Source organism: Octopus bimaculoides, chromosome 5 (genome assembly GCF_046866305.1).
Source record: "Octopus bimaculoides isolate indiv1 chromosome 5, ASM4686630v1, whole genome shotgun sequence".
Classification (NCBI taxonomy): domain Eukaryota; kingdom Metazoa; phylum Mollusca; class Cephalopoda; order Octopoda; family Octopodidae; genus Octopus; species Octopus bimaculoides.
This window is the reverse complement of record NC_142932.1, coordinates 64619890-64646201: the sequence shown is the minus strand read 5'-3', so window position 1 is coordinate 64646201 and position 26312 is coordinate 64619890. Positions and strand designations below refer to the sequence as shown.

At 42.4% G+C, this 26312-nt stretch overlaps 1 protein-coding gene across 5 annotated transcripts in view; it reads left to right on the top strand.

Annotated features, from left to right (window-relative positions):
• Nucleotides 1-26312, top strand: part of LOC106877648 (thymidylate synthase) — a 165528-nt gene that overhangs the window by 52082 nt on the left and 87134 nt on the right. For all 5 annotated transcript variants that reach the window (XM_089352348.1, XM_089352350.1, XM_089352352.1 and 2 more), the window contains one exon: nt 10617-10793. In XM_089352348.1, the coding sequence (XP_089208474.1) occupies nt 10617-10793 (177 nt within the window). The remainder of the gene's footprint in view (nt 1-10616; nt 10794-26312) is intronic.

The window sequence follows — 26312 nt, the reverse complement described above, 5'->3', positions numbered from 1 at the left end:
CGATTTGACTGAGGACTGGTGAAACCGGATGGCAACACCAGGCTCCAATCTAATTTGGCAGAGTTTCTACAGCTGGATGCCCTTCCTAACGCCAACCACTCAGAGAGTGTAGTGGGTGCTTTTACGTGTCACCTGCACGAAAACGGCCATGCTCGAAATGGTGTCTTTTATGTGCCACCCGCACAAGAGCCAGTCCAGGGGCACTGGCAACGATCTCGCTCGAAAACCCTACAAAGGCCAGTCAGGCGGTATATACATAAATATATATATATATATATGTCTGTACGTATTGTCGTCGTCGTTTAACGTCCGCTTTCCATGCTAGCATGGGTTGGACGATTTGACTGAGGACTGGTGAAACCAGATGGCTACACCAGGCTCCAATCTGATTTGACAGTGTTTCTACAGCTGGATGCCCTTCCTAAAGCCAACCACTCAGACTGTAGTAGGTGCTTTTACGTGTTAACCGCACGAAGGCCAGTCAGGCGGTACTGGCAAAGGCCACGCTCATCTCGCTCGAGAAACCTCATGTGTCACCCGCACAAGAATCAGCCCAGGGGCACCAGCAACGATCCCGCTCGAAAAATCCCAGAACCCCACACAAGAGCCAGTTCAGCGGCACCGGCAACGATCTCGCTCGCAGAAATTTCATGTGTCACCAGCAGAAGAACCAGTCCAGGGGCACTGGCAACGACCTCGCTCGAAAAACCTCATGTGTCAGCCGCAAGCCGGCCCAGGGGCACCGGCAACGATCTCGCTTGAAAGATTTCATGTGTCGCCCGCACATGAGCCAGTCCAGGGTCACTGGCATTGATCCCGCTCGAAAGATTTCATGTGTCTCCTGCACATGAGCCAGTCTATGGGCACTGGCAACGATCCAGCTCGAAACATTTCATGTGTCACCCGTACAAGAACCAGTCCAGGGGCACTGGCAACGGTCTCGCTCGAAAGATATCACGTGTCACCCGCACATGAGCCAGTCCAGGGGCACCGGCAACGATCCCGCTCGAAAGATATCATATGTCGCCCGCACATGAGCCAGTCCAGGGGCACTGGCAACGATCCCGCTTGAACGATTTCATGTGTCACCTGCACATGAGCCAGTCCAGGGGCACCGGCAACGATCTCGCTCGAAAAACCTCATGTGTCACTCGCACAAGAGCCAGTCCATGGGCACTGGCAACGGTCTCACTCGAAAGATATCACGTGTCACCCGCACATGAGCCAGTCCAGGGGCACTGGCAACGGTCTCGCTCGAAAGATATCATGTGTCACCCGCGCATGAGCCAGTCTAGGGGCACCGGCAACGATCCCGCTTGAACGATTTCATGTGTCACCCGCACATGAGCCAGTCCAGGGGCACCGGCAACGATCTCGCTCTAAAAACCTCATGTGTCACTCACACAAGAGCCAGTCCAGGGGCACTGGCAACGATCTCGTTCGAAAAACCTCATGTGTCACCTGCACAAGAGACAGCCCAGGGGCACCGGCAACGATCCCGCTCGGAAGATTTCATGTGTCGCCCGCACATGAGCCAATCCAGGGGCACTGGCAACGATCCTGCTCGAAAGACTTCATGTGTCGCCCGCACATGAGCCAGTCCAGGGGCACTGGCAACGATCCCGTCTCGCTCAAGGCATTTCATGTGTCACCCGCACAAGAGCCAGCCCAGGGTCACCGGCAATGATCCCGCCCGCACACGAGCCAGCCCAGGGGCACCGGCAACGATATCGCTCGAAAAACCTCATGTGTCACCCGCACAAGAGCCGGCCCCGGGGCGTCGCCCGCACATGAGCCAGTCCAGGGGCACTGGCAACGAACCCGCTCAAACATTTCATGTGTCACCCGCACAAGAGTCAGTCCAGGGGCACCAGCAACGATCCCGCTCGAAAGATTCGTGTGTCGCCCGCACATGAGCCAGTCCAGGGGCACTGGCAACAATCCCGCTCGAAAGATTTCATGTGTCGCCCGCACATGAGCCAGTCTGGGGGCACTGGCAAATGATCCCACTCGAAAAAGCCTCATGCGTCACCCGCACAAGAGCCAGTCTAAGGGCAACGGTCTCGCTCGAAAGATATCACGTGTCACCCGCACATGAGCCAGTCCAGGGGCACTGGCAACGATCCCGCTCGAAAGATTTCATGTGTCGCCCGCACATGAGCCAGTCCAGGGCACTGGCAACGATCTCGCTCGAAAGATATCATTTGTCGCTCGCACATGAGCCAGTCCAGGGGCACTGGCAACGATCCCGCTCGAAAGATTTCATGTGTCGCCCGCACATGAGCCAGTCCAGGGGCACTGGCAACGATCTCGCACGAAAGATATCATGTGTCGCCCGCACATGAGCCAGTCCAGGAGCACTGGCAATGATCCCGCTCGAAAGAATTCATGTGTCGCCCGCACATGAGCCAGTCCAGGGGCCCTGGCAATGATCCTGCTCGAAAGATTCATGTGTCGCCGCACATGAGCCAGTCCAGGGGCACTGGCAACGATCCCGCTCGAAAGATTTCATGTGACACACACAAACACACACACACACACACACACACACACACATATATATATATATAAACATAATTAAGGGATCAGCAAGCATTTGCTTCACCATATACCGAAGTCTCCACCGATAATGGTGCTTACATACCGAAGGGCTTGGTAAAAATTGTTAATTGTTGATTTATTAATAAATTAATAAATTGATAAATCTTTACCCTTTTAATTTGTAATAAATATTTATATATATATATATATATATATATATATATATATATATATATATATATATATATACATACATATATACATATATATATATATATATATATATATATATATATATATATATATATATATATATATATATATATACACATATATATATATCATATGTATTATAGTTATATCTATAATAATAAATGGCTGGTTTGTGAATTTGTTACTTTAACTCCTGAGAGTATCCAACTGACGTGTGTGGGGTTTATGCCCATGTGGTCACTTATGCACTTGCAATTTTTTAAAAATTGATTTTTCAAACATCATAAAATTTTGGCATTTTTCACACTCGCCATTGTGGCATCAATTTGATGAAAAATGTATGTATATATATAATATGTGGGGGCGCAATGGCCCAGTTGTTAGGCCAATGGACTCGCGGTCATAGGATCGTGGTCTCAATTCCCAGACTGGGCGTTGTGTATGTTTATTGAGCGAAAACATGTAAAGCTCCACGAGGCTCTGGCAGAGTGTGGTGGCGCACCTGCTGTACTCTTTTGCCACAACTTTCTCTCATTCTTTCTTCCTGTTACTGTTGTAACTATATTTCAAAGGGCCAGCCTCGTCACACTCTGTGTTATGCTGAATCTCCCCGAGAACTATGTTAAGGGTACACATGTCTGTGGTGTGCTCAGCCACTTGCATGTTATTTTCACAAGCAAGCTGTTACGTTGATCGGTTCAACTGGAACCCTTGTTATTATAACCGACGGAGTGCCACGATGTATCTTCTATATGTATAAAAATGAGAATGTGTGTCTGTCTGTCTGTCTGTGTGTGTGAATCCCTAAAACTCGAGAACTACGCAACCAATTTCATTCAAATTTTACACATGCCTTACTTAGGGTTCCAGTTGTGTTTTAGTCAAAAAAAAAATTTTAACTTCTTCTAGAGTTCGAGCCCACAGCAACATAATATCTCCTCCACTATTTAAGTATTACGTGTCAAAAGTGAAACAAAAACACTCATGTCAAATAATTTCACTTTAAAAATGAAACTATTCTAACACTATTCTAACTGAAACAATCACATTTCGATACTGTAATGACAGATACTTTCAGAGAGAGAGAGAAAGAGAGAGAGAGAGAGAAAGAGAGAGAGAGAGAGAGAGAGAGAGATGTATATGTATACATATAGATGTATATGTATACATATAGATGTATATGTACACGTTATTCCACTAACTGAAACAATCACATTTCGATACTTTCAGAGAGAGAGAAAGAGAGAGAAAGAGATGTATATGTATACATATACATGTGTATGTATTCATGGGAGTTATGGCCGTTATACATAGAATATAATTTCCAAATTTCATAAAGATCCGTTCAGTACTTTTGACGTAGTTTTGGATAAGAAAACAAATGACTAATGTGTGTGTTTGTGTGCATGTGTTTGTGTGTGATGGGTGTATATATGTATAGATATCTGTATGCATGTATATATATGTATATATCATCATCATCATCATCATCATCATCGTTTAACGTCCGCTTTCCATGCTAGCATGGGTTGGACGATTTGACTGAGGACTGGTGAAACCGGATGGCAACACCAGGCTCCAGTCTGATTTGGCAGAGTTTCTACAGCTGGATGCCCTTCCTAACGCCAACCACTCAGAGAGTGTAGTGGGTGCTTTTACGTGTCATCCGCATGAAAACGGCCACGCTCGAAATGGTGTCTTTTATGTGCCACCCGCACAAGCCAGTCCAGGGGCACTGGCAACGATCTCGCTCGAAAATCCTACAGGAGCCAGTCAGGCGGTACTGGCAACGGCCACGCTCAAAATGGTGCATCTCATGTGCCACCCGCACAAGAACCAGTCCAGTGGCACTGGCAACGATCTTACTTGGCTTGCCGGGTCTTCTCACGCACAGCACATTTCCAAAGGTCTCGGTCAGTAGTCATCGCCTCGGTGAGGCCCAATGTACGAAGGTCTTGCCTCACCACCTCAGCCCAGGTCTTCCTGGGCCTACCTCTTCCACGGGTTCCCTCAACTGTTAGGGTGTGGCACTTTTTCACGCAGCTATCCTCCTCCATTCTCACCACATGTCCATACCAGCACAATCGTCTCTCTTGCACGCTACAACTGATGCTTCTAATGTTCAGCTTTTCTCTCAAGATACTTACACTCTGACGGGTATTCACATTGACATTACACATCCAACGGAGCATACTGGCTTCATTCCTTGCGAGCTTACGTATGTCCTCAGCAGTTACAGCCCATGTTTCACTGCCATGTAGCATGGTTGTTCGTACGCATGCGTCATACAGTCTGCCTTTTACTCTGAGTGAGAGACCCTTTGTCGCCAGCAGGGGTAAGAGCTCTCTAAACTTTGCCCAGGCTATTCTTATTCTAGCAGCTACACTTTCAGCGCACCCACCCCCACTACTAACTTGGTCGCCCAGATAGCGGAAGCTATCGACTACCTCTAGTTTTTCACCCTGGAATGAGATAGAAGTTGTTTCCTGTTTGTTTACAGTCTTTATTGCACCTGAACATCTGCCACAAACAAAAACTAACTTGCTAGTTAACCTGCCTTTGATGTTGCTGCACCTCTTATGTGTCCATAGCTTGCACCGGGTACATCTTATAGAGTTACTACCTACTCCTTTTGTACATACTGAGCAGGGCCATCTACCTGAAGGGGTTTGTGTTTTATCTACCTTCCTACTTATTAGGATTTTGGTTTTAGCTAGGTTGACTCTAAGGCCCTTCAATTCTAGACCTTGCTTCCACACCTGAAACTTCTCCTCTAGTTCTGATAGTGACTCCGCAATTAGGGCAAGGTCATCAGCATAGAGGAGCTCCCAGGGGCAACCTGTCTTGAACTCCTCTGTGATTGCCTGGAGGACTATGGTAAATAAGAGGGGGCTGAGGACGGAACCTTGGTGGACCCCTACCTCTACCCGGAATTCATTGCTGTACTCATTTCCAACCCTCACCTTACTGGCAGCATCTCTGTACATGGCTCGCACAGCTCTCACTTACCATTCTTCTATCCCAAGTTTCCTCATTGATCACCAGATAAGGGATCGGGGGACCCTGTCAAAGGCTTTCTCCATGTCAACGAAAGCTAGGTACAGAGGTTTATCCTTAGCTAGGTATTTCTCCTGTAACTGTCTCACTAGAAATAAGGCATCAGTAGTGCTTTTACCTGGCACGAACCCAAACTGCATCTCATCTAAATTGATTCGCCCCCTAATTAGTTGGGCTATGACCCTCTCTGTAACTTTCATAACCTGATCTAACAGCTTGATGCCTCTGTAATTATTTGTATCTAAAGCGTCCCCTTTACCTTTGTAGCAGTTGACTATGATGCTGCTACACCAGTCATTGGGTATGACTCCTTCGTGTATCACCTGGTTCGTAATACGGGTGACTAGGCTATAGCCAACACTGCCAGATATTTTGAGCATCTCTGCAGTGATTCCTGATGGGCCGGGGGCTTTCCCGGTCTTCATACTCTTAATTGCTTTATCTACCCTGGTACTATCAACTCGGATAGCTGGTCCCTCTATTGGGTCGACATACGGCAGGCTCTCTTTCTCCCATTCATTCTCTTTATTAAGCAATCTATCGTAGTGGCATCTCCAGACCTCTTTCTTTGCATCCTCATTTAATGCAAGCGTACCATCATCCATGCGAACACATTTCTCTCCTACAACATCACTATTCTCTCTCCTACACTGTCTTGCAACACGAAATACCTCGAGTCTTTGGTCCTCACGGCGCAGAACATTGGCAAATCTTTCCTTATCTGCTTCCCCTCTGGCTAAATAAACCTGTCGCCTAGCCTCCCTTCTGGCACATTGGTACAATTCCCTGCTACCACCGTTCTTCCAGTCCTTCCAAGCCTGTTTCTTTTGTCTAATAGCCCTGTCAACCTCCTTGTTCCACCACCACGTTACTCTGGGTCGGGAGGGGACCTTACACCACCCACAAATCTGGTCGGTGGCTTTCAACAGGTTGTCCCGCAGAAATCTCCAATTGTCTTCCACGTTGTATGATGCTATATCCCCTTCTATTTCGTTAAATGCTTCAAGTAACTTGTCTCTAAGTCTCTGTCCGTTTGCAGGGTCTTTAAGCTTCCACACCCTTCTTCTCCACGCCTGTCTAATTCTGGGCACCCATTTTGCCTTGATCCCAAAGTCGCTAACTACTAATCTATGTTGTGGGGTACATTCTTCGCCAGGGTAGGTTTTGGCATTTATAAGCCGCCCTCTTTCCCTATTTCTGACGAGGATGTAGTCGATTTGGCTAGAGTGTCTGCCGGAGCGGTAGGTGACTAGGTGACTGGCAGGTTTCCTGAAGTTGGTATTGCTGACCATAAGATTGGTTGCATCACAGAACTCCAGCAGTCTGGTTCCCTCCTCGTTGCGGGAACCGAAGCCATAGCCGCCATGTATGCCATGGAAGCCTCCAGCACGACGTCCGACATGACCGTTGAAGTCTCCAGCCACAAAGAGAAGGTCCTTGTCACTCGTCGACGAGGTAGTTTGCAAGAGGGTGTCATAGAATTGGTCTTTCAGACCATCTGGTAGCCCCGGTTGAGGTGCATAGGCTGAGATGACAGTAGCTAATCTATGATGAAGCACTAGTCTGATCTTAAGTACTCTGTCACTTACTCTAACGACCTCGATTACCTTATCCACCCATTTCTCCGCTAGAAGTATTCCTACGCCCCCGACCCCGTCAGTGTTCCCTGCCCAGAAAATCTTGTACCTGTGTTCTTTGCCTGTGAGGAACCTCGCAGAACCTCCTCTCCATCTTACTTCCTGGATGCAGCACATATCTACGCGTCTCCGTTCAAGCATCTCAACAATTTCACCAGATCTACCTTTCAGCGTGCCGACGTTGAGAGTGCCAATCCTAACAGTATGGGTGTTGGGGGTGTGGGCCTGTAGCCTGGGAAGGGGAAAAGCAGTGTCGTGTACCTGAAAAGAAAACTTGCAATTGGAAGAATTCATAAGCAAAACAGTACCTACAACCTGCAAACATTTCTCAAACTTAATGCGCTACCCAAAGGTAGGGGAGAGGATGGCCAAGGCTACTAGATGGGTTCCGGGAGACAGCCGAGGTTGACAGGATGACAGAGGAATGAACTTCCGGTGGAGGGGGTGGGAGGGCGGGTTACCGCCAGTGAGTAGATAGGGCTCTTAATCGTAGATTTTAAATATTTGAGAGACAACAATGCATAAATCGTAATTTTTAAAAAAGCAATGAATTCTAGGTGATTAGAATATAACGTAGCATGAATTTAGGAAGCTTAGAAAATGAATAAGCATGAATTTAAGACAACAACTGAATTCAATTGAATTTCATGGAGAGAAACAAGATAAATAATAGAGGGCAAACTAAAGCGCGAAGGTATTATGAGATGTTTGAGGCCGTAAATAAATAAAAAATCTCTATCTTATCTGCATCTTGGAGATTTCGTCGTAGTATGTCAGCGAGATAATTTAGAATGGGTTTCTCATTTATATATTGCCAGAACCTGAAGACCTTAAGGAAAAACTACGAAAGAGAGAGAGAGGATGGAGGGGTAGACAGAGGCATGGCGGGAGAAAAGATCATCATCATCATCATATATATATATAAAGAGAGAGAGAGAGAGAGGGGGGACCAGTCAAGCAGCACATCACGCTGTAATTCTTGGGCTGAGAAATCAACACTTAAAAGCCATAATTTTAAGGAGCGATAAGAATTTTTGAATAAAGGAAAATGGGTAGGGGTGGGTAGGTACCGCCAGCGAGTAGATAGGGCTCTTAATTGTAGATTTTAAATATTTGAGAGACAACAATGCATAAATCGTAATTTTTAAAGGAGCAATGAATTCTAGGTGATTAGAATATAACGTAGCATGAATTTAGGAAGCTTATATTACATGTACATCTATATATATACATCTACACATGTGTATACATATACATGTATGCATATAGATCTATATCTATATATATATATCTATATATATATATATCTATATATATATATCTATATATATATGAAAATTGAATTTGATAAACTTTCAAGGAGCAACAGCTACTGATATCATCCATCCACCAAATTAATGGCAGAGAATTTTACCATCTTGAAGGTTGTACCATTGTTACAAACAACAAGCCCCCAAAACCAACATTAAGTAACCTAGATTTTGAGTTGGTGATAACAGCAATGACTGCTGCTGATCTAGATCTATCAATAATGATTCAATACAACAGTAATTATGAAAGCATATCAGATATACACAAGTGAAAATTACCTACATTCCCTTAATACAAAAATTGTCATGGAAATCCCGTTAAATTAATTTTGATAGTAAATAATAAGTTTAGAATATAATCACTTTATAACAATGTCTATTCTGGACAGCCGTACTACATGCCTTCAGGTTTGCCCATAGAGACACAGCCATAAATGACTATATTCTTTCCCCAATAAAATTAGAGGTGTATATCTGAAGTATATAACACATTAATGAACTAGCCTAATTAAATGAATTAAAAAGAAAGAGGAAAGCAACTAAAAAATTAACAAAAAAGCAGAAAGCAAGTAAGGCTGAAAGAAAAAATTAATAATGAAAGTTAAACTTACTTAAGTGCAATAGCGTATTAAAAATAGCTTTATTAATTAAATATTGAAATTAAAAAGTAAGTTGTAGAATATAAGCACTTTTGACTAATGCTTTTTCTGAATAGCCTTACTACATGACTTCAGTACTGCCCATAGAGACACAGCCAGAAATGTCTATATTCTATCAAGTGAATTTGGAAATTTAGAAAAAATAAAGATAAAATAAAGTTATTTTTTTATGCAAATTTATTTTCTTGCAATTATTAATAAATTATATGCATTTTTATAAGCAAAAAAATATTGATTTTATAACAAGGAACAACAACTACAATATAACCATCATCTTGAATTTGCAACATGGCTCACCAAACGATAACAAATTGCAAAACCCCAAAATTTTCAGTGACCTGGCTCACCTTAAGTCACATAGATCTTGAGTTGATGAAAATGATAACTGTTGCTAATTGAAATGAAAAATAAGCACTTGTGTTATGTAATAAATTTAATTTAATTAACAATGGTCAATGACATAGTTTTAACTTCATTGTTAATGCATTTAAAATTAAAAGGAATATAAAATGTAATCACTTAATTGTGCTTTTCTGAACAACCCTACTACATGATTCAGTACTGCTCACAGAAACACAATCACAAGTGGTTATATTTTATTGTATAATTTAGGTTGTTTAAAGCAAAAATTAATATGAAGTTATTTATAAAAGTAAGTAATCCCCCAACCCACATCCCCCAAACCCTTCATTGGATTATTAAACAAACTTGTTTACTTTATTTTAAAATTGTAGTATTAAGAATCCCAATATTAAAGTAGATTAATTGTCAATAAAATTATGAATGTGAAAGATTTATGAGTGTAAATTTTATTTTTTAATTGATATACAGAAACAATAAAAAAAATATTGCGACCTGACGAATATTATTCAACTACCAGTAGTTGAATGATATTAGGTGGAAGTGACATTTAAATTTATGACCACAAGGACAATAGTTTTAGCCTTTCATAATAACTGCATCCTATGTAATTAACTGTTGATATCTATGTTCTCTTTTTTAGTGTTATGATCATGATGATGATGTAGGAGTTGGTGATGATGATAATATTGATGGTTTTCATCTGCCTCATATTGCATAATAATGAAGAGATTTGGTTATTTTCCCCCACTTTTTTAAAGAATTATTTGTTTAATCATTTGTTCTGTAATGATTGATGTGTCTAGTTTAAATATTATATCTCTTCTTCCTTTTTCCAGCCTTCCCTCTATTCACAACCAAACGCGTATTTTGGCGAGGAATTGTTGAAGAAATGTTGTGGTTTATTCAAGCCTGCACCAACAGCAATAAACTAGCTGATAAAAATATCCATATTTGGGATGCCAATGGTTCCCGAGACTTCCTTGACAAGTTAGGTTTTTATGAAAGAGAGACAGGTAATTAGTTTGAATGATTTTCTTGTTTTTTTATTTTCATTGTTTAATCATAGGAGTGAGGACTGTTTCTGGCCTAGATTTAATCTCCAAGACTATTGTCTGGATGGTGGGATGGCACGAAAGACTTTGTTTCTTCAAATACAGTCCTCCATTTGGCAAGCTTTCGTATATTTTACATCTATGCAGCTTCACTAATAAGTTTGAGACAACCTGGGGTTATGTTGAAATGTATTCACACTCCCAGTTCCTACATTCCTCTCACTTCTACTTACCTTTTACTGTCAGAATCCATCTAGACACTTCATCCTCACTTTTTATCTCTTCCCTACTCTATCCAGCTCACCCCAACCTACTTTTCTAAAACATGATGAATAGTCTTGTAGCTCCTTTAAAGGAGTACTCTGGCTCATTCTATCATACTTTAATCCCTCATCTCTTAGGATATAGCCTCCTCTTGTCAAGGTTCATAGTTTTGCAAGCTGCCTGGCAATCTCACTAGCTGTTGGCATAAAAAAGTACCTGGTACACACTGAAGTAGTTGGTATTAAGAAGGATATCCAACAATAGAAACCAGGCCAAAGGGGACACTGGATCATGATGCATTCCTTGGGTCTATCAGATCCTGTTAAACTGTACAGATACAGGGCCAATATATATTGTGGATGTATCATGATTTTGGCTGTCATTGTTATTATTTTGCTGGATATCTGAAATATCAGATCTCCATAGCAACCAATACTTTGCAGAGGCAATTATTTCTTGAAGACTTTTGATGTTTGAAGTCAGCTCAACAGTTTCAACATAGTAACTGATTAATATTTTTCTCCTTGTCATTAGTCACTGATTTTAGGGGAAGGAAAGGCAGAATTCACTCCAGCAAACTTCTCTTTTAGATTCAAATGAAATGTCTGGTGGCCAGAAATGTAAGTGCAAAAGAAAATAAAGTTAGGGTAAGCAACTAATGTTGAAAAGGGTGGCTATAGTGGAAATTTAAGATAATTAGTTAATGAGACGTGTAGATTTGTGCTGCATCCAAGAACTATGGTGGAGAGGAAGTTCTGCTAGGTTCCTCACAAGCAAAGAACATAGGTGTAAGATTTTCTGGACAGGGAACACTAATGGGGTTGGGGGCATGGCTATACTTCTTGTGGAGAAATGGGTCAATAACGTAATCGAGGAAGTCAGAGTCTGCAATAGAATACTTAAGATTAGATTAGTCCTTTATCATGGGTTAGCAACCATTATCTCGGCCTATGCCCCTCAGCCAGGGCTACTTGATGAACAGAATGATTAATTTTATGACACCCTTTTGCAGACTACCTTACGACGAATGACAGGGACCTTCTCTTTGTGGCTGGCGACTTCAATAGGCATGTTGGATAACATGCAGGGGGCTCTGCTGGTGACAAATAGCCTCTCACTCAGAGTAAAAGGTAGACTGTATGATGTATGTGTGCGAACAGTCATGCTACATGGCAGTGAAATATGGGCCGTGGCATGCATAAGTTTGCAAGGAATGAAGCTAGTATTATCCGCTGGATGTGAAATGTCAGTGTGCATGCATGACAGAGTGTAAGCGCCCTGAGAGAAAAGTTGGACATAAGAAGCATCAGATGTGGTGTGCAAGAGAGACGACTGCTCTAGTATGGTCATGTGTTGAGTATGGATGCAGACAGCTGTGTGAAAAAATGTCACACCCTAGCAGTAGAGGGAACCTGTGGAAGTGATAAATCTAGGAGGACAGGTCCTCCTAGATTAGGTGCTGAAGCACGACCTTCAAACGTTGGACCTCACGGAGGCGATGACAAGTGACCGAGACCTTTGGAGATATGCTGTGCTTGAGAAGACCCAGCAAGCCAAGTGAGACCATAACCATGGCCTATGCCAGTGCAGCATGACTGGCCCATTTAAGAGTACCCTTCAATCATTGGGCAATAAACTGCACTTCCGAAGATCTGTTGAGTCAAGTGAAGTCATTATTGTGGCCGATGACAGTACTGCCTGATTGGCTCCTGTGCTGGTGACACATAAAACGCACCATTCATGTGTGGTTGATGCCAGTGCTGCCTGACTGGTCTTGTGCCGGTGGCACATAAAAAGCACTCACTATACTCTCAGAGTGGTTGGCATTAGGGAGGGCATCCAGCTTTAGAAACTTTGCCAGATCAGATTGGAGCCTGGGGCAGCCTTCCGGCTTGCCAGCCCTCAGTTAAACCGTCCAACCCATGCCAGCATAGAAAGCAGACGTTAAATGATGATGATGATGATGATGTGCCTTAAAACTAATGTTTTGTAAATGTTGTTTAATCATCATCATTTTAATGTTTGCACGAGTCAGATGGAATTCATTGAGACAGATTTTCTATGGCAGGATGTCCTTCCTTTTACCATTCATCACCTGTTTCCAACAAGGTGATATTTTCCCATGGAATATTAGAAACATGAAACTGCTTATGTGATGGTGGCACTCATTTACAACTATTGCCAATGTTAAGACGAGGAGACAAATTACACACACTTAGATATATGTGTGTGTGTTGTCATCATCATCATTATTTAATGTCCATTTTCCATGCTGACAAGGATTAGATAGCTTGACAGAAGCAACATTTGGTTCCATTGTTTTGGCATAGTTTCTACAGCTGGATGCCCTTCTTAACTCCAACCTCTTGACAGATTGTACTGGGTGCTTTTTATGTGGCACTGGCATCAGCAAGGTCACCAAGTACCTTGCAGGACAAAACTCCATTAATCGGAAATGGATAATATTGAAGGAGTGCAGCTTTGTGCCAGTTGAAAGATTAAAGTTATAGAGAGACAGAGATAGGTGACTTGCTATAGAATAAATACATGGATACTCCAGTTGAAAAAGAAAGTAGGGTGAGTTAGAGAGTAAGATAAAGAGAGTGAGAGAAATGATGGCAAAGATGTGTTGGGACATGCCCTCAAATGACATGAGGATGGGGTATAGATGAGGTAATACAGGTTTGAACTGGGGGCATGATCGAGGTGACTGTAACAAATGGAGAAAAATATTGGAGATGCTTGGGGTGGGGGTTGCAGTAGATGTGTGAGGGCATTTAGGGTCATCAATAGGTAAGTGAGGTATTAACAATGGAGAACAGCAGAGGAGAGAGAAAGCATAGAAAGGAGATGACTGGCGGAGACAGTAGGTGGGGAAAGAAAATGGAAGTGATTTGAAAGGCAGCTGAAAAAGCTGGGGGAGGTAGTATGTGCCTATTCTGCTCTCAGGTGATAGAGAAGTGATGAGTATTAGGGGGTGAAATGTAAGAGGAAAAGGTTGACAAGGCAGAGGGGATGGCAGTAGTGGTAGGGCAGAGCCCATTGTCTTCTTCAATAGAGCAAGGTGCCAGTTATATCAGTCCTTTGTCATCTCCTTTATAAACCTCAGCGTCTTGAGATCGGCCTTCAGTACTTAGTCTCATATCTTCCTAGGTCTCCATTTTCCACAAGTTCCCTCCACTTTAAGTGACAGGACTTTATGCAATTGTCTTCATCTATATGCATCTCGTGGTCATATCAGTGCAGTCTTCTCTCTTGCACACTATATCTAATTTCTCTTATGCTTAACTTTTTTTCTCAATGCACTAATGCTCTGTCACTTTTGGACATTGATATTGCACATCCAGTGGAGTATATCAGTTTCGTTTCTCTAGTCTTCACACATCCTCTGGATTCAGGGCCCTGTGTCTCACTAGCATTGCTGTTTGTACACATGCATTATACAGTCTTTCCACTTGGCAAGAAAGAGAGAACTTTGGTTGCTAACAGAGGTGGAAGCTCTCTGAATTTTTTTCCATCCTATTCTTATTCTAACAGTTTCACTTTTGATACATCCTCCTCCACTACTAATTAGGTCACCTAGACCTAGGTAGTAGAAATTATCCACCACCTCTTGAGAACCTCCAGGGCATTTGACAAAAATCAATTTTCTGTGTATCTCTAGTCTTTATGACTTGTGTACATCTTCCACCATACAAACACTACTTTCTCATTTAACCTTCCTACTATTCCACTGTACGTCTTGTGTATCTGAAGTGAGCACTGGGTACACCGAATGGAATTCCTGTCTACATCTTTCCTACATATCGAGCAGTGCCATTTACCTGAAGGAGTTAGAATCCTGTTTGTTTTCTTGTTTTTACTATGTTGTTGGTCTTTGCTTAGATAACTTTAAGGCATTTAAGTCAAGATTTTGCTTCCACAACTTTTCTAGTTCTATTACAGATTGTGCTATGAAAGTAAGATCATCAGCATATAATTGTTCCCAGGGACAGCTGGTCTTAACTTCCTCTGTTATGGCCCGGACGAGGAGGATGAATAGGAGGGGTCAGAGGATCATGATTTGGTGAACACCTACCTGTACCCTAAACTTGTCACTGTACTCATGGTTAATTCTTATCTTACTAACAGACCCCTGTACATAGTCTGTACTGCTTTCACAAGTCATTCATCTACCCTTAGCTTCCTCAGAGACCACCATATCACATAGTGGGATATTCTGCAAAGGCTTTCTCCAGATCAACAAATGCAAAGTACAATGGCTTACTCTAAGCTCTAAATACTTCAATTGCTAAATATTTCTCTCCTTCATAGACAACCTAATTAACTACACAGGTAACTAAACCATATCCTACTCTGCCAGATATTTTTAAGCAGCTCAACAGTGATTCCTGATGGGTATTGGGGAGAGCTTTTCCTATCTTCTTATCCTTAATTGCTTTATCAACTGAGTTACTGTTGGGTCCATACTAGGCACTCTCTCCTCCCTTGCATTCTCTATATTTAGCAACCTTTCATAGTGGCACTTCCATGCCTCTTTGCAGAATCACTAAGTGCAAGCATATCATTATCTGTCATAATACACTTCTCTCTCGCAACATCTTGATTCTCTCTGACACTCTCTCTAGATATCTGGAACATCTCAAGTCTTTGATCTTCATGTTGTAAGACATTGGCAAACCTCTCCCTTTCTGTTCTTGTCCTTGTTAGATAAACCTGATGCAGCTATCTGATATGGTACTTTGCTACCCAGCCTTTTCCTGCAGAGTTGCTTCATTGCTGGTGATCACCTGTTCTAGGACTTTGAAATAGTGACACTACAACCAGCCCTGATCAGCCCACCTTTCCATGCAGCCTCTGCGGTTGTGTCTTTGTCCTAATGGGTTGGATGGATTGACAAGAGAAGTACATTGGAAAGGCTGAAGAAAATAAAATAAATTATTTTCCTTAGCTTAGCGTTCATTTAAGTCGCAGCTTAACCACTTCAAAGTAAACTGATACCATGCGCTAAATCCCTTCATGATACCCTGTGACCCATGAGAACACGAATATTTACGGATAGTAAAAGAAATCAAAATCAGTAAAAGAGGATTTTAGATTTTATATATATATACTAGCAGTATAACCCGACGTTGTCCGGGTGTGACTTATTACGCCATCTACGATAAGTCTTGCTAGGTGAAAATCAACTAAAAAAGAAAGTCTTACAATGAAAAACCCCTTATGATGTAAATATGTTCATAATTCAAACGACAAAATTAATAAGGAAAGTCTGAAGGCTGTTTTGTGTAACATTATTAAGTGTACGTAAATTTCATCCATCGGATCTTTTTTAAAACGGGGGCCACATTTTTCATTAATGTTTTACGTAGTGTTTTTGGTACTGAAAGACTTTCAAACTTCGTATACTTATCTATTTTGTGTTATAGAACAGAAAAATATTTTTGTATTCGAATTTATTTCATGTAAAAAATTGTCTTATTTCGATAATTTCAACCAATCACTGACAAGTATTCAGTTGTTTATATTTACTCCTTTGGCTGATTAAGCCATAGCTTCGTTTTATTTGCTTTTTTCATTTTAAATTTGCTTTTTTCATTTTCTTTTTTTTTTTTCTTCGTTTTATTTGCTTTTTTCTTTTTAAATTTGCTGTTTTACCCTAACCCTAACCCTATCACCGATAGAATTGTTTCAGAATCGTTTGTTTATGTAGTCGGCACTTAATGTATATCGGCTGAATGGACGTCAGTGATTGGTTGAAATTACAGAAATACGACAACTTTATCATGGAATAACTTAGGGATTTCTTTTTTTTTAAGAAGACTAAGAGAAAAAGATGTTTTATATGACACATTCTACCAGTGTTCCAAGTTTCAAAGTGTTTCGTTAATGAAAAATGTGGCCCCCGTTTTAAAAAAGATCCCATCCATCTAATTGGCTATACAAATGCTTGTACAAAACAACTTTTTGCGCTGCCTTGATTATACATAGCATGGTAATTCCTTTTCGCAGGAGGTAGGACGGTAATTTCTGATGAAGGAATTGCTGGCGATCTGTTGCTACACAGTTCTGCCAGAATTCTATCAGATTGGGCAGTAGATGATGATGCACCATTTTGCATTATGTTCAAAGTAGCTTCTGGAATGGGGTGAATTGCTGCAGTCTGTTGCTGTCTTTTTAAACCGGTTGCTTTCTTTCCCCAGCAAGCTCTCTTGTTTGGAGGCATAATCTATGTACATATTAAACAGAACAACAAAAGTTATAACAGATGGCAGGGTCGGAAGTTTTCACATTTTGGTAATTTTTCAGATTAACACCCACATGATTACGTAACCCTAACCCTAAAACTGTAACCGTAACGCTAACCCTCATCGTAACCCTAACCCTAACCGTAACCGTAACACCCTAGTGAAAATCGTGCGGGTGTTAATCTGAAAAATTACCCACATTTGTAATGAAGTTCACTGATTTGCAATGTGTTGTCCATAAGCTCCGTAGTTTGTATGTTTACAAAACATTGACGAACATGAGTTATCTTGTAGTGAATGCTTGTGTGTACTTGCGCGTGTATGTGTTTGAGAGAGCGAGAAAGAAGAGGGAGAGAGGAAAAGAAAGAGAGGGGGAGAAAGGAATAGAGAATGGGAGCAATAAAGAAAGAGAAAGAGAGGAAGGGAGAACGGAAGATGTTTCTATGTTATGAAAAATATATTAGAGGTAGAGGGATAGAAGAAAGCTATTAAATGGGAGAGAGGAAGAAGAATGAAGTAAGACTGAAAAGGTAGAAGGAAAGAATAGTCTTAAAGCAAGTTAATCTATGACTTTGTATGTATCACTTTCTCTCTCTCTCTCTTACTCTGTATATTATATGTTGAGCTCGTGATCGATGTGTAAGAACGCCGGTACAGGTAGAAAGGAAGAAATATAAAAGTTGCTAGAAACAACAGCCAAATCTCCCTTAAATCACACAAAGTAAACGGAATTTAAAAAATGTAATTACTGCACTGGAAAGTTCACATCGAGAAAATTCCATTGAGATAAAAATTTGTAGGAAAAAGTGGAAAATGTGGATTTCTATAAACTTTTAAAAAGGTTTCACACAGATACAGAACTTCAGCATTATATATTAAGATGGGCAACACACACACACACACACTAAATAAAAAAAATGACAGGTATTTGTATATATGTATGTATTAATGTGTATTCTGTGTCTCTCTCTCTCTATATATATGGTAGTAAGTAAATGCGTTTTAAGAAAGATGATTAAAAAAATTCAGTTTGTAGAGAATAAATGTTTGACTGTCGATCGTATTTGGAAGAGACTGACAGGTATTTGTATGTATGTGTGTATTTGTACGTATGCATGTACGAGTGTGTATTCAAAAACATCTATATTTACACTTTAAAGTTGGTTTTCACACTCAACCCTGTTCTGCAGAATCAGTGTAGCGATGGGAGGTTTGTGCTCATCTCTATGTTCTGAGTTCAAATTCCGCCGAAGTTGACTTTGCCTTTCATCCTTTCGGGGTCTAAAAAATAAGTACCAGTTGGACACAGGGGTTGATATAATCGACTATTCTCCACCTTCCCCAAGCTGCCCTTGTGGGAAAAATTTGTAATAATAATAATAATGACCTCTGCAGATCAAACTCCCAACCCACAACTAAGTCTTAAGTGTATGTATATATGGGCAACACACACACACACACTAAATAAGGTCATGTATAGGGTCATGCTTCACCACCTCCTCATCCCATGTCTTCCTGGGTCTATCTCTACCCTGGATTCATTCAACTGTTTGGGAGTGGTACTTCTTCACACAGCTCTGTTCATCCATTTGTAATGTAGTACATGACCATACCAGCGCAAACATCTCTCTTGCATGCCATATCCGATGCTTCTTATATCCAATATTTCTTTCAGGGCACTTACACTCTGTCATGTGTGAACACCAACATTACACATCCAGTGGATCATGCTAGCTTTATTTCTTATATACACAAACACATAAACATATATATACACACACACACATATATGCACACGCATATATAGACACACACACATATATACATACACACTTATGTATATATATATATATATATATATATATATATATATATATATATATATATATATACATATATACCAGGAATGGCTGTGTGGTAAGCAGCTTGCTTACCAACCACATGGTTCCACGTTCAGTACCACTGCATGACACCTTGGACAAGTGTCTCCTACTATAGCCTCAGGTTGACCCAAGCCGTGTGAATGGATTTGGTAGATGGAAACTGAAAGAAGCCTGTCGTTTATATCTATAATACACTAAAAGTCAGTTTCAATCTTGTTTGCTTGCTTATAATGTTACTTAGTGAAACTGGCACATAATGAGAAAATACCATGAATTAAGTTTACCTTGATCCAATGCTTCTTATCTCCGACATTTCTCTCAGGGTGCTTACATTCTGTCATGTGTACACACTGATATTACACATGCAGTGGATCATGCTAGTTTTATTTCTTTCAAGCCTATGCATCTTTTCAGCAGTCACAGCCTATGTTTCACTGCCATGAAGCATGGCAGTTTGCACACATGCATCATACTATCTACCTTTCACTCGGAGCAAGAGGCCGTTTGTCATCAGTAGGGGTAGAAGCTTTCTGAACTTTGCTCAGGCAATTCTTTTTGTAGTGGTAGCACTCTCTAAGCAATCACCCCCACTACTGACTTGGTCCCCTAGGTAGCGGAAACTATCAACTACTTCTAGTTTCTCCCCCTGGCATGTGATGGAATCTAATTTCTGAGCATCTGTGGTATTTTTTGCCCCTGTGCATCTGCCGCACACGAAAGCTATCTTCCCGGTTAACCTTCCTTTGATGTTGCTGCACCTCTTATGCATCCATAGCTTACACTGGGTATATTTTATGGCGTTTCTACCTACACCTTTTTTACAGATCGAGCAGGGCCATCTAACTGAAGGGGTGTGTGATGTGTTCGCCTTCCTAATTACCAGAACTTTGGTCTTTGTGACATTGACTCTAAGGCCCTTTGACTCTAAACCTTGCTTTCACACCTAGAATTTCTTCTCTAGTTCTGGTAGTGATTCTGCTATGAGGGCCAGGTAGAGGAGCTCCCAGGGGCAACTTGTCTTGAATTCCTCTGTTATTGCCTGGAGGATTATGATGAATAGGAGGAGGGCTAAGGGCTGATCTTTGGTGGACCCCTATTTCTACCGGGAATTCTTCACTATACACATTACCAACCCTAACCTTTCTAACGGTATCTCTGTATAGAGCCTGTACAGCCCTTATTAACCATTCGTCAATCCCCAGTTTCCACATCGCCCACCAGATAGGAGATCAGGGGACCCTGTCAAAGGCTTTCTCCTAGTCCACAAAAGCCAAATACAGTGGTTTATCTTTGGCTATGTATTTCTCCTGAAGTTGCCGTACCAGGAATATAGCATCAGTGGTGCTTTTCCCTTGCACAGAACTGAACTGCATCTCATCTAAGCGGACTCTCTCCCTAATTAGCTGGGCTATGACCCTCTCTGTGACCTTCATCACCTTATCCAGCAGTTTGATACACCTGTAATTATTTCTGTCTAAAGTTATTTCTATCTATTTCTATGTATGTATGAATATCATCATCATCATCATCATCGTTTAATGTCCACTTTCCATGCTGGCATGGGTTGGACGATTTGACTGAGGACTGGCGAACCAGATGGCTACACCAGGCTCCAATCTGGTTTGGCAGAGTTTCTACAGCTGGATGCCCTTCCTAACGCCAACCACTCCGAGAGTGTAGTCGGTGTTTTTACGTGCCACTGGCACAGAAGCCACGCAGCTGCTCTGGCAACAATCACGCTTGGACGGTGCTCTTAGTGCTCCACTGGTACAGGTGCCATCACGATTTCGGTACCATCATGATTTCGCTTTCACTTGCCCCAACAGGTCTTCGCAAGCCGTGTTTAGTGTCCAATGAAGGAGATGTTGGCATGGGTGCCAGTCGTCGAATTTGGTTCGATTTTGATTTCACTTGCCTCAACAGGTCTTTGCAAGCGGAGTTTGGTGTCCAATGAAGGAAAGGTACGCATAAGTGGGCTGGCTACACCCCTGGCAGAAGCTTTGGATTATGGTCTCACTTGGCTTGCTGGGTCTTCTCACACACAGCCTATTTCCAAAGGTCTCGGTCACAAGCCATTGCCTCGGTGAGGCCTAATGTTCGAAGGTCATGCTTCACCACCTCATCTCAGGTCTTCCTGGGTCTACCTCTTCCACAGGTTCCCTCAACCGCTAGGGTGTGGCACTTTTTCACACAGCTATCCTCATCTATTCTCTCTACATGACCATGCCAGCGCAATCGTCTCTCTTGCACACCACAACTGATGCTTCTTAGGTTCAACTTTTCTCTCAACGTACTTACACTCTGTCTAGTATGCACTCTGACATTACACATCCATTGGAACATACTGGCTTCATTCCTTGCGAGCTTACGCATGTCCTCAGCAATTACGGCCCATATTTCACTGCCATGTAGCATGGCTGTTCGTACACATGCGTCATACAGGACCCTAAGTAAGGCATGTGTAAAATTTGGATGAAATTGGTTGTGTAGTTCTGGAGTTTTAGGGATTCACACAGACACACAGACATACATGCTCATTTATATATATATATATATATATATATATATATATATATATATAATACAAAGAATATATATACATGTATACACACATATATGTACATACTTACATCTACATGTGTATATATATGCATATCAGGGTACAGGACGTTAGGACAATAAACTACAGACAACGGAACGAACACATAGGAAAACGGAAAGCCACTTGGAATATCCCTTCATCAGCTGTCTCTATTCTATCTAGACGTTTCGAAGATATATAGATAGATTAATATATATATATATTATATTTATATATATATTTTTTTTTAATATATATTTATATATATTATATTTATATATATATATATATATATATATATATATATATATATATATATATATATATATATATATATATATATATGTATTACTCTTTTACTCTTTACTCTTTTACTTGTTTCAGTCATTTGACTGCGGCCATGCTGGGGCACCGCCTTTAGTCGAGCAAATCGACCCCAGGACTTATTCTTTGTAAGCCTGGTACTTATTATATCGGTCTCTTTTTGCCGAACCGCTAAGTTACGGGGACGTAAAAACACCAGCATCGGTTGTCAAGCGAAGTTGGAGGGGACAAATACAGACATACAAACATATACACACACATACATATATATATATATATATGGGGGTGGGTGCGCTGAAAGTGTAGCTGCTAGAATAAGATTAGCCTGGGCAAAGTTTAGAGAGCTCTTACCCCTGCTGGCGACAAAGGGACTCTCACTCAGAGTAAAAGGCAGACTGTATGACGCATGCGTACGAACAGCCATGCTACATGGCAGTGAAACATGGGCTGTAACTGCTGAGGACATACGTAAGCTCGCAAGGAATGAAGCCAGTATGCTCCGTTGGATGTGTAATGTCAATGTGATTACCCGTCAGAGTGTAAGTATCTTGAGAGAAAAGCTGAACATTAGAAGCATCAGTTGTGGTGTGCAAGAGAGACGATTGCGCTGGTATGGACATGTGGTGAGAATGGATGAGGATAGCTGCGTGAAATAGTGCCACACCCTAACAGTTGAAGGAACCCGTGGAAGAGGTAGGCCCAGGAAGACCTGGGCTGAGGTGGTGAGGCAAGACCTTCGTACATTGGGCCTCACCGAGGCGATGACTACTGACCGAGACCTTTGGAAATGTGCTGTGCGTGAGAAGACCCGGCAAGCCAAGTGAGATCGTTGCCAGTGCCCCTGGACTGGTTCTTGTGCAGGTGGCACATGAGATGCACCATTTTGAGCGTGGCCGTTGCCAGTACTGCCTGACTGGCTCCCGTAGGATTTTCGAGCGAGATCGTTGCCAGTGCCCCTGGACTGGCTTGTGCGGGTGGCACATAAAATACACCATTTCGAGCGTGGCTGTTTTCGTGCGGGTGACACGTAAAAGCACCCACTACACTCTCTGAGTGGTTGGCGTTAGGAAGGGCATCCAGCTGTAGAAACTCTGCCAAATTAGATTGGAGCCTGGTGTTGCTATCCGGTTTCACCAGTCCTCAGTCAAATCGTCCAACCCATGCTAGCATGGACAGCGGACGTTAAACGATGATGATGATGATGATGATATATATATGCATATATACGATGGGCTTCTTTCAGTTTCTATCTACCAAATCCACTCACAAGGCTTTGGTCGGCCCGAGGCTATAGCAGAAGACACTTGCCCAAGGTGCCACGCAGTGGGACTGAACCCAGAACCATGTAGTTGGTAAGCAAGCTACTTACCACACAGCCACTCCTGTGCCTATAAATATATATATATGTATATATATCATCATCATCATCATCATCATCATCATCGTTTAACGTCCGCTTTCCATGCTAGCATGGGTTGGAGGACGATTTCACTGAGGACTGGTGAAACCGGATGGCAACACCAGGCTCCAATCTAAATTTGGCAGAGTTTCTACAGCTGGATGCCCTTCCTAACGCCAACCACTCAGAGAGTGTAGTAGGTGCTTTTACGTGTCACCCGCACGAAGGCCAGTCACACGATACTGGCAACGGCCACGCTCGAAATGGTGCATCTCATGTGCCACCCGCACAAGAGCCAGTCCAGGGGCACTGGCAACAATCTCACTTGGCTTGCCTCAGTGAGGCCCAATGTACGAAGGTCTTGCCTCACCACCTCAGCCCAGGTCTTCCTGGTCCTACCTCTTCCACGGGTTCCCTCAACTGTTAGGGTGTGGCACTTTTTCACGCAGCTATCCTCATCCATTCTCACCACATGTCCATACCAGCGCAATCGTCTCTCTTGCACACCACAACTGATGCTTCTAATGTTCAGCTTTTCTCTCAAGATACTTACACTCTGACGGGTATTCACATTGACATCACACATCCAACGGAGCATACTGGCTTCATTCCTTGCGAGCTTACGCATGTCCTCAACAGTCACAGCCCATGTTTCACTGCCATGTAGCATGGCTGTTCGTACACATGCGTCATACAGTCTGCCTTTTACTCTGAGTGAGAGTCCCTTTGTCGCCAGCAGGGGTAAGAGCTCTCTAAACTTTGCCCAGGCTATTCTTATTCTAGCAGCTACACTTTCAGCGCACCCACCCCCACTAATAACTTGGTCGCCCAGATAGCGGAAGCTATCGACTACCTCTAGTTTTTCACCCTGGAATGAGATAGAAGTTGTTTCCTGTTTGTTTACAGTCCTTATTGCACCTGAACATCTGCCACATACAAAAACTCACTTCCTAGTTAACCTGCCTTTGATATTGCTGCACCTCTTATGTGTCCATAGCTTGCACCGGGTACATCTTATAGAGTTACTACGTACTCCTTTTCTACATACTGAGCAGGGCCATCTACCTGAAGGGGTTTGTGTTTTATCTACCTTCCTACTTATTAGGATTTTGGTTTTAGCTAGGTTGACTCTAAGGCCCTTCAATTCTAGACCTTGCTTCCACACCTGAAACTTCTCCTCTAGTTCTGATAGTGATTCTGCAATTAGTGCAAGGTCATCAGCATAGAGGTGCTCCCAGGGGCAACCTGCCTTGAACTCCTCTGTGATTGCCTGAAGGACTATGATAAATAGGAGGGGGATGAGGACGGAACCTTGGTGGACCCCTACCTCTACCCGGAATTCATTGCTGTACTCATTTCCAACCCTCACCTTACTGACAGCATCTCTGTACATGGCTCGCACAGCTCTCACTAACCATTCTTCTATCCCAAGTTTCCTCATTGACCACCAGATAAGGGATCGGGGGACCCTGTCAAAGGCTTTCTCCATGTCAACGAAAGCCAGGTACAGAGGTTTATCCTTGGCTAGGTATTTCTCCTGCAGCTGTCTTACTAGAAATATGGCATCAGTGGTGCTTTTACCTGGCACGAACCCAAACTGCATCTCATCTAAATTGATTCGCTCCCTAATTAGTTGGGCTATGACCCTCTCTGTAACTTTCATAACCTGATCTAACAGCTTGATGCCTCTGTAATTATTTGTATCTAAAGCGTCACCTTTACCTTTGTAGCAGTTGACTATGATGCTGCTACACCAGTCATTGGGTATGACTCCTTCGTGTAACACCTGGTTCGTAATACGGGTGACTAAGGTGTAGCCAACACTGCCAGATATTTTGAGCATCTCTGCAGTGATTCCTGATGGACCTGGGGCTTTCCCTGTCTTCATACTCTTAATTGCTTTATCTACCCTGGTACTATCAACTCGGATAGCTGGTCCCTCTGTTAGGTCGACATACGGCAGGCTCTCTTTCTCCCATTCATTCTCTTTATTAAGCAATCTATCGTAGTGGCATCTCCAGACCTCTTTCTTTGCAGCCTCATTTAGTGCAAGCGTACCATCATCCATGCTAACACATTTCTCTCCTACGACATCACTATTCTCTCTCCTACACTGTCTTGCAACACGAAATACCTCGAGTCTTTGGTCCTCACGGCGCAGAACATTGGCAAATCTTTTCTTGTCTGCTTCCCCTCTGGCTAAATAAACCTGTCGCCTAGCCTCCCTTCTGGCACATTGGTACAATTCCCTGCTACCACCGTTCTTCCAGTCCTTCCAAGCCTGTTTCTTTTGTCTAATAGCCCTGTCTACCTCCTTGTTCCACCACCACGTTACTCTGGGTCGAGAGGGGACCTTACACCAGCTACAGATCTGGTCGGTGGCTTTCAACAGGTTGTCCCGCAGAAATCTCCAATTGTCTTCCACGTTGTATGATGCTATATCCCCTTCTATTTCGTCAAATGCTTCGAGTAACTTATCTCTAAGTCTCCGTCCATTTGCAGGGTCTTGAAGCTTCCACACCCTTCTCCTCCAAGCCGGTCTAATTCTGGGCACCCATTTTGCCTTGATCCCGAAGTCGCTAACTACTAATCTATGTTGTGGGGTACATTCTTCGCCAGGGTAGGTTTTGGCATTTATAAGCCGCCCTCTTTCCCTATTTCTGGCGAGGATGTAGTCGATTTGGCTAGAGTGTCTGCCGGAGCGGTAGGTGACTAGGTGACTGGCAGGTTTCCTGAAGTTGGTATTGCAGACCATAAGATCGGTTGCATCACAGAACTCCA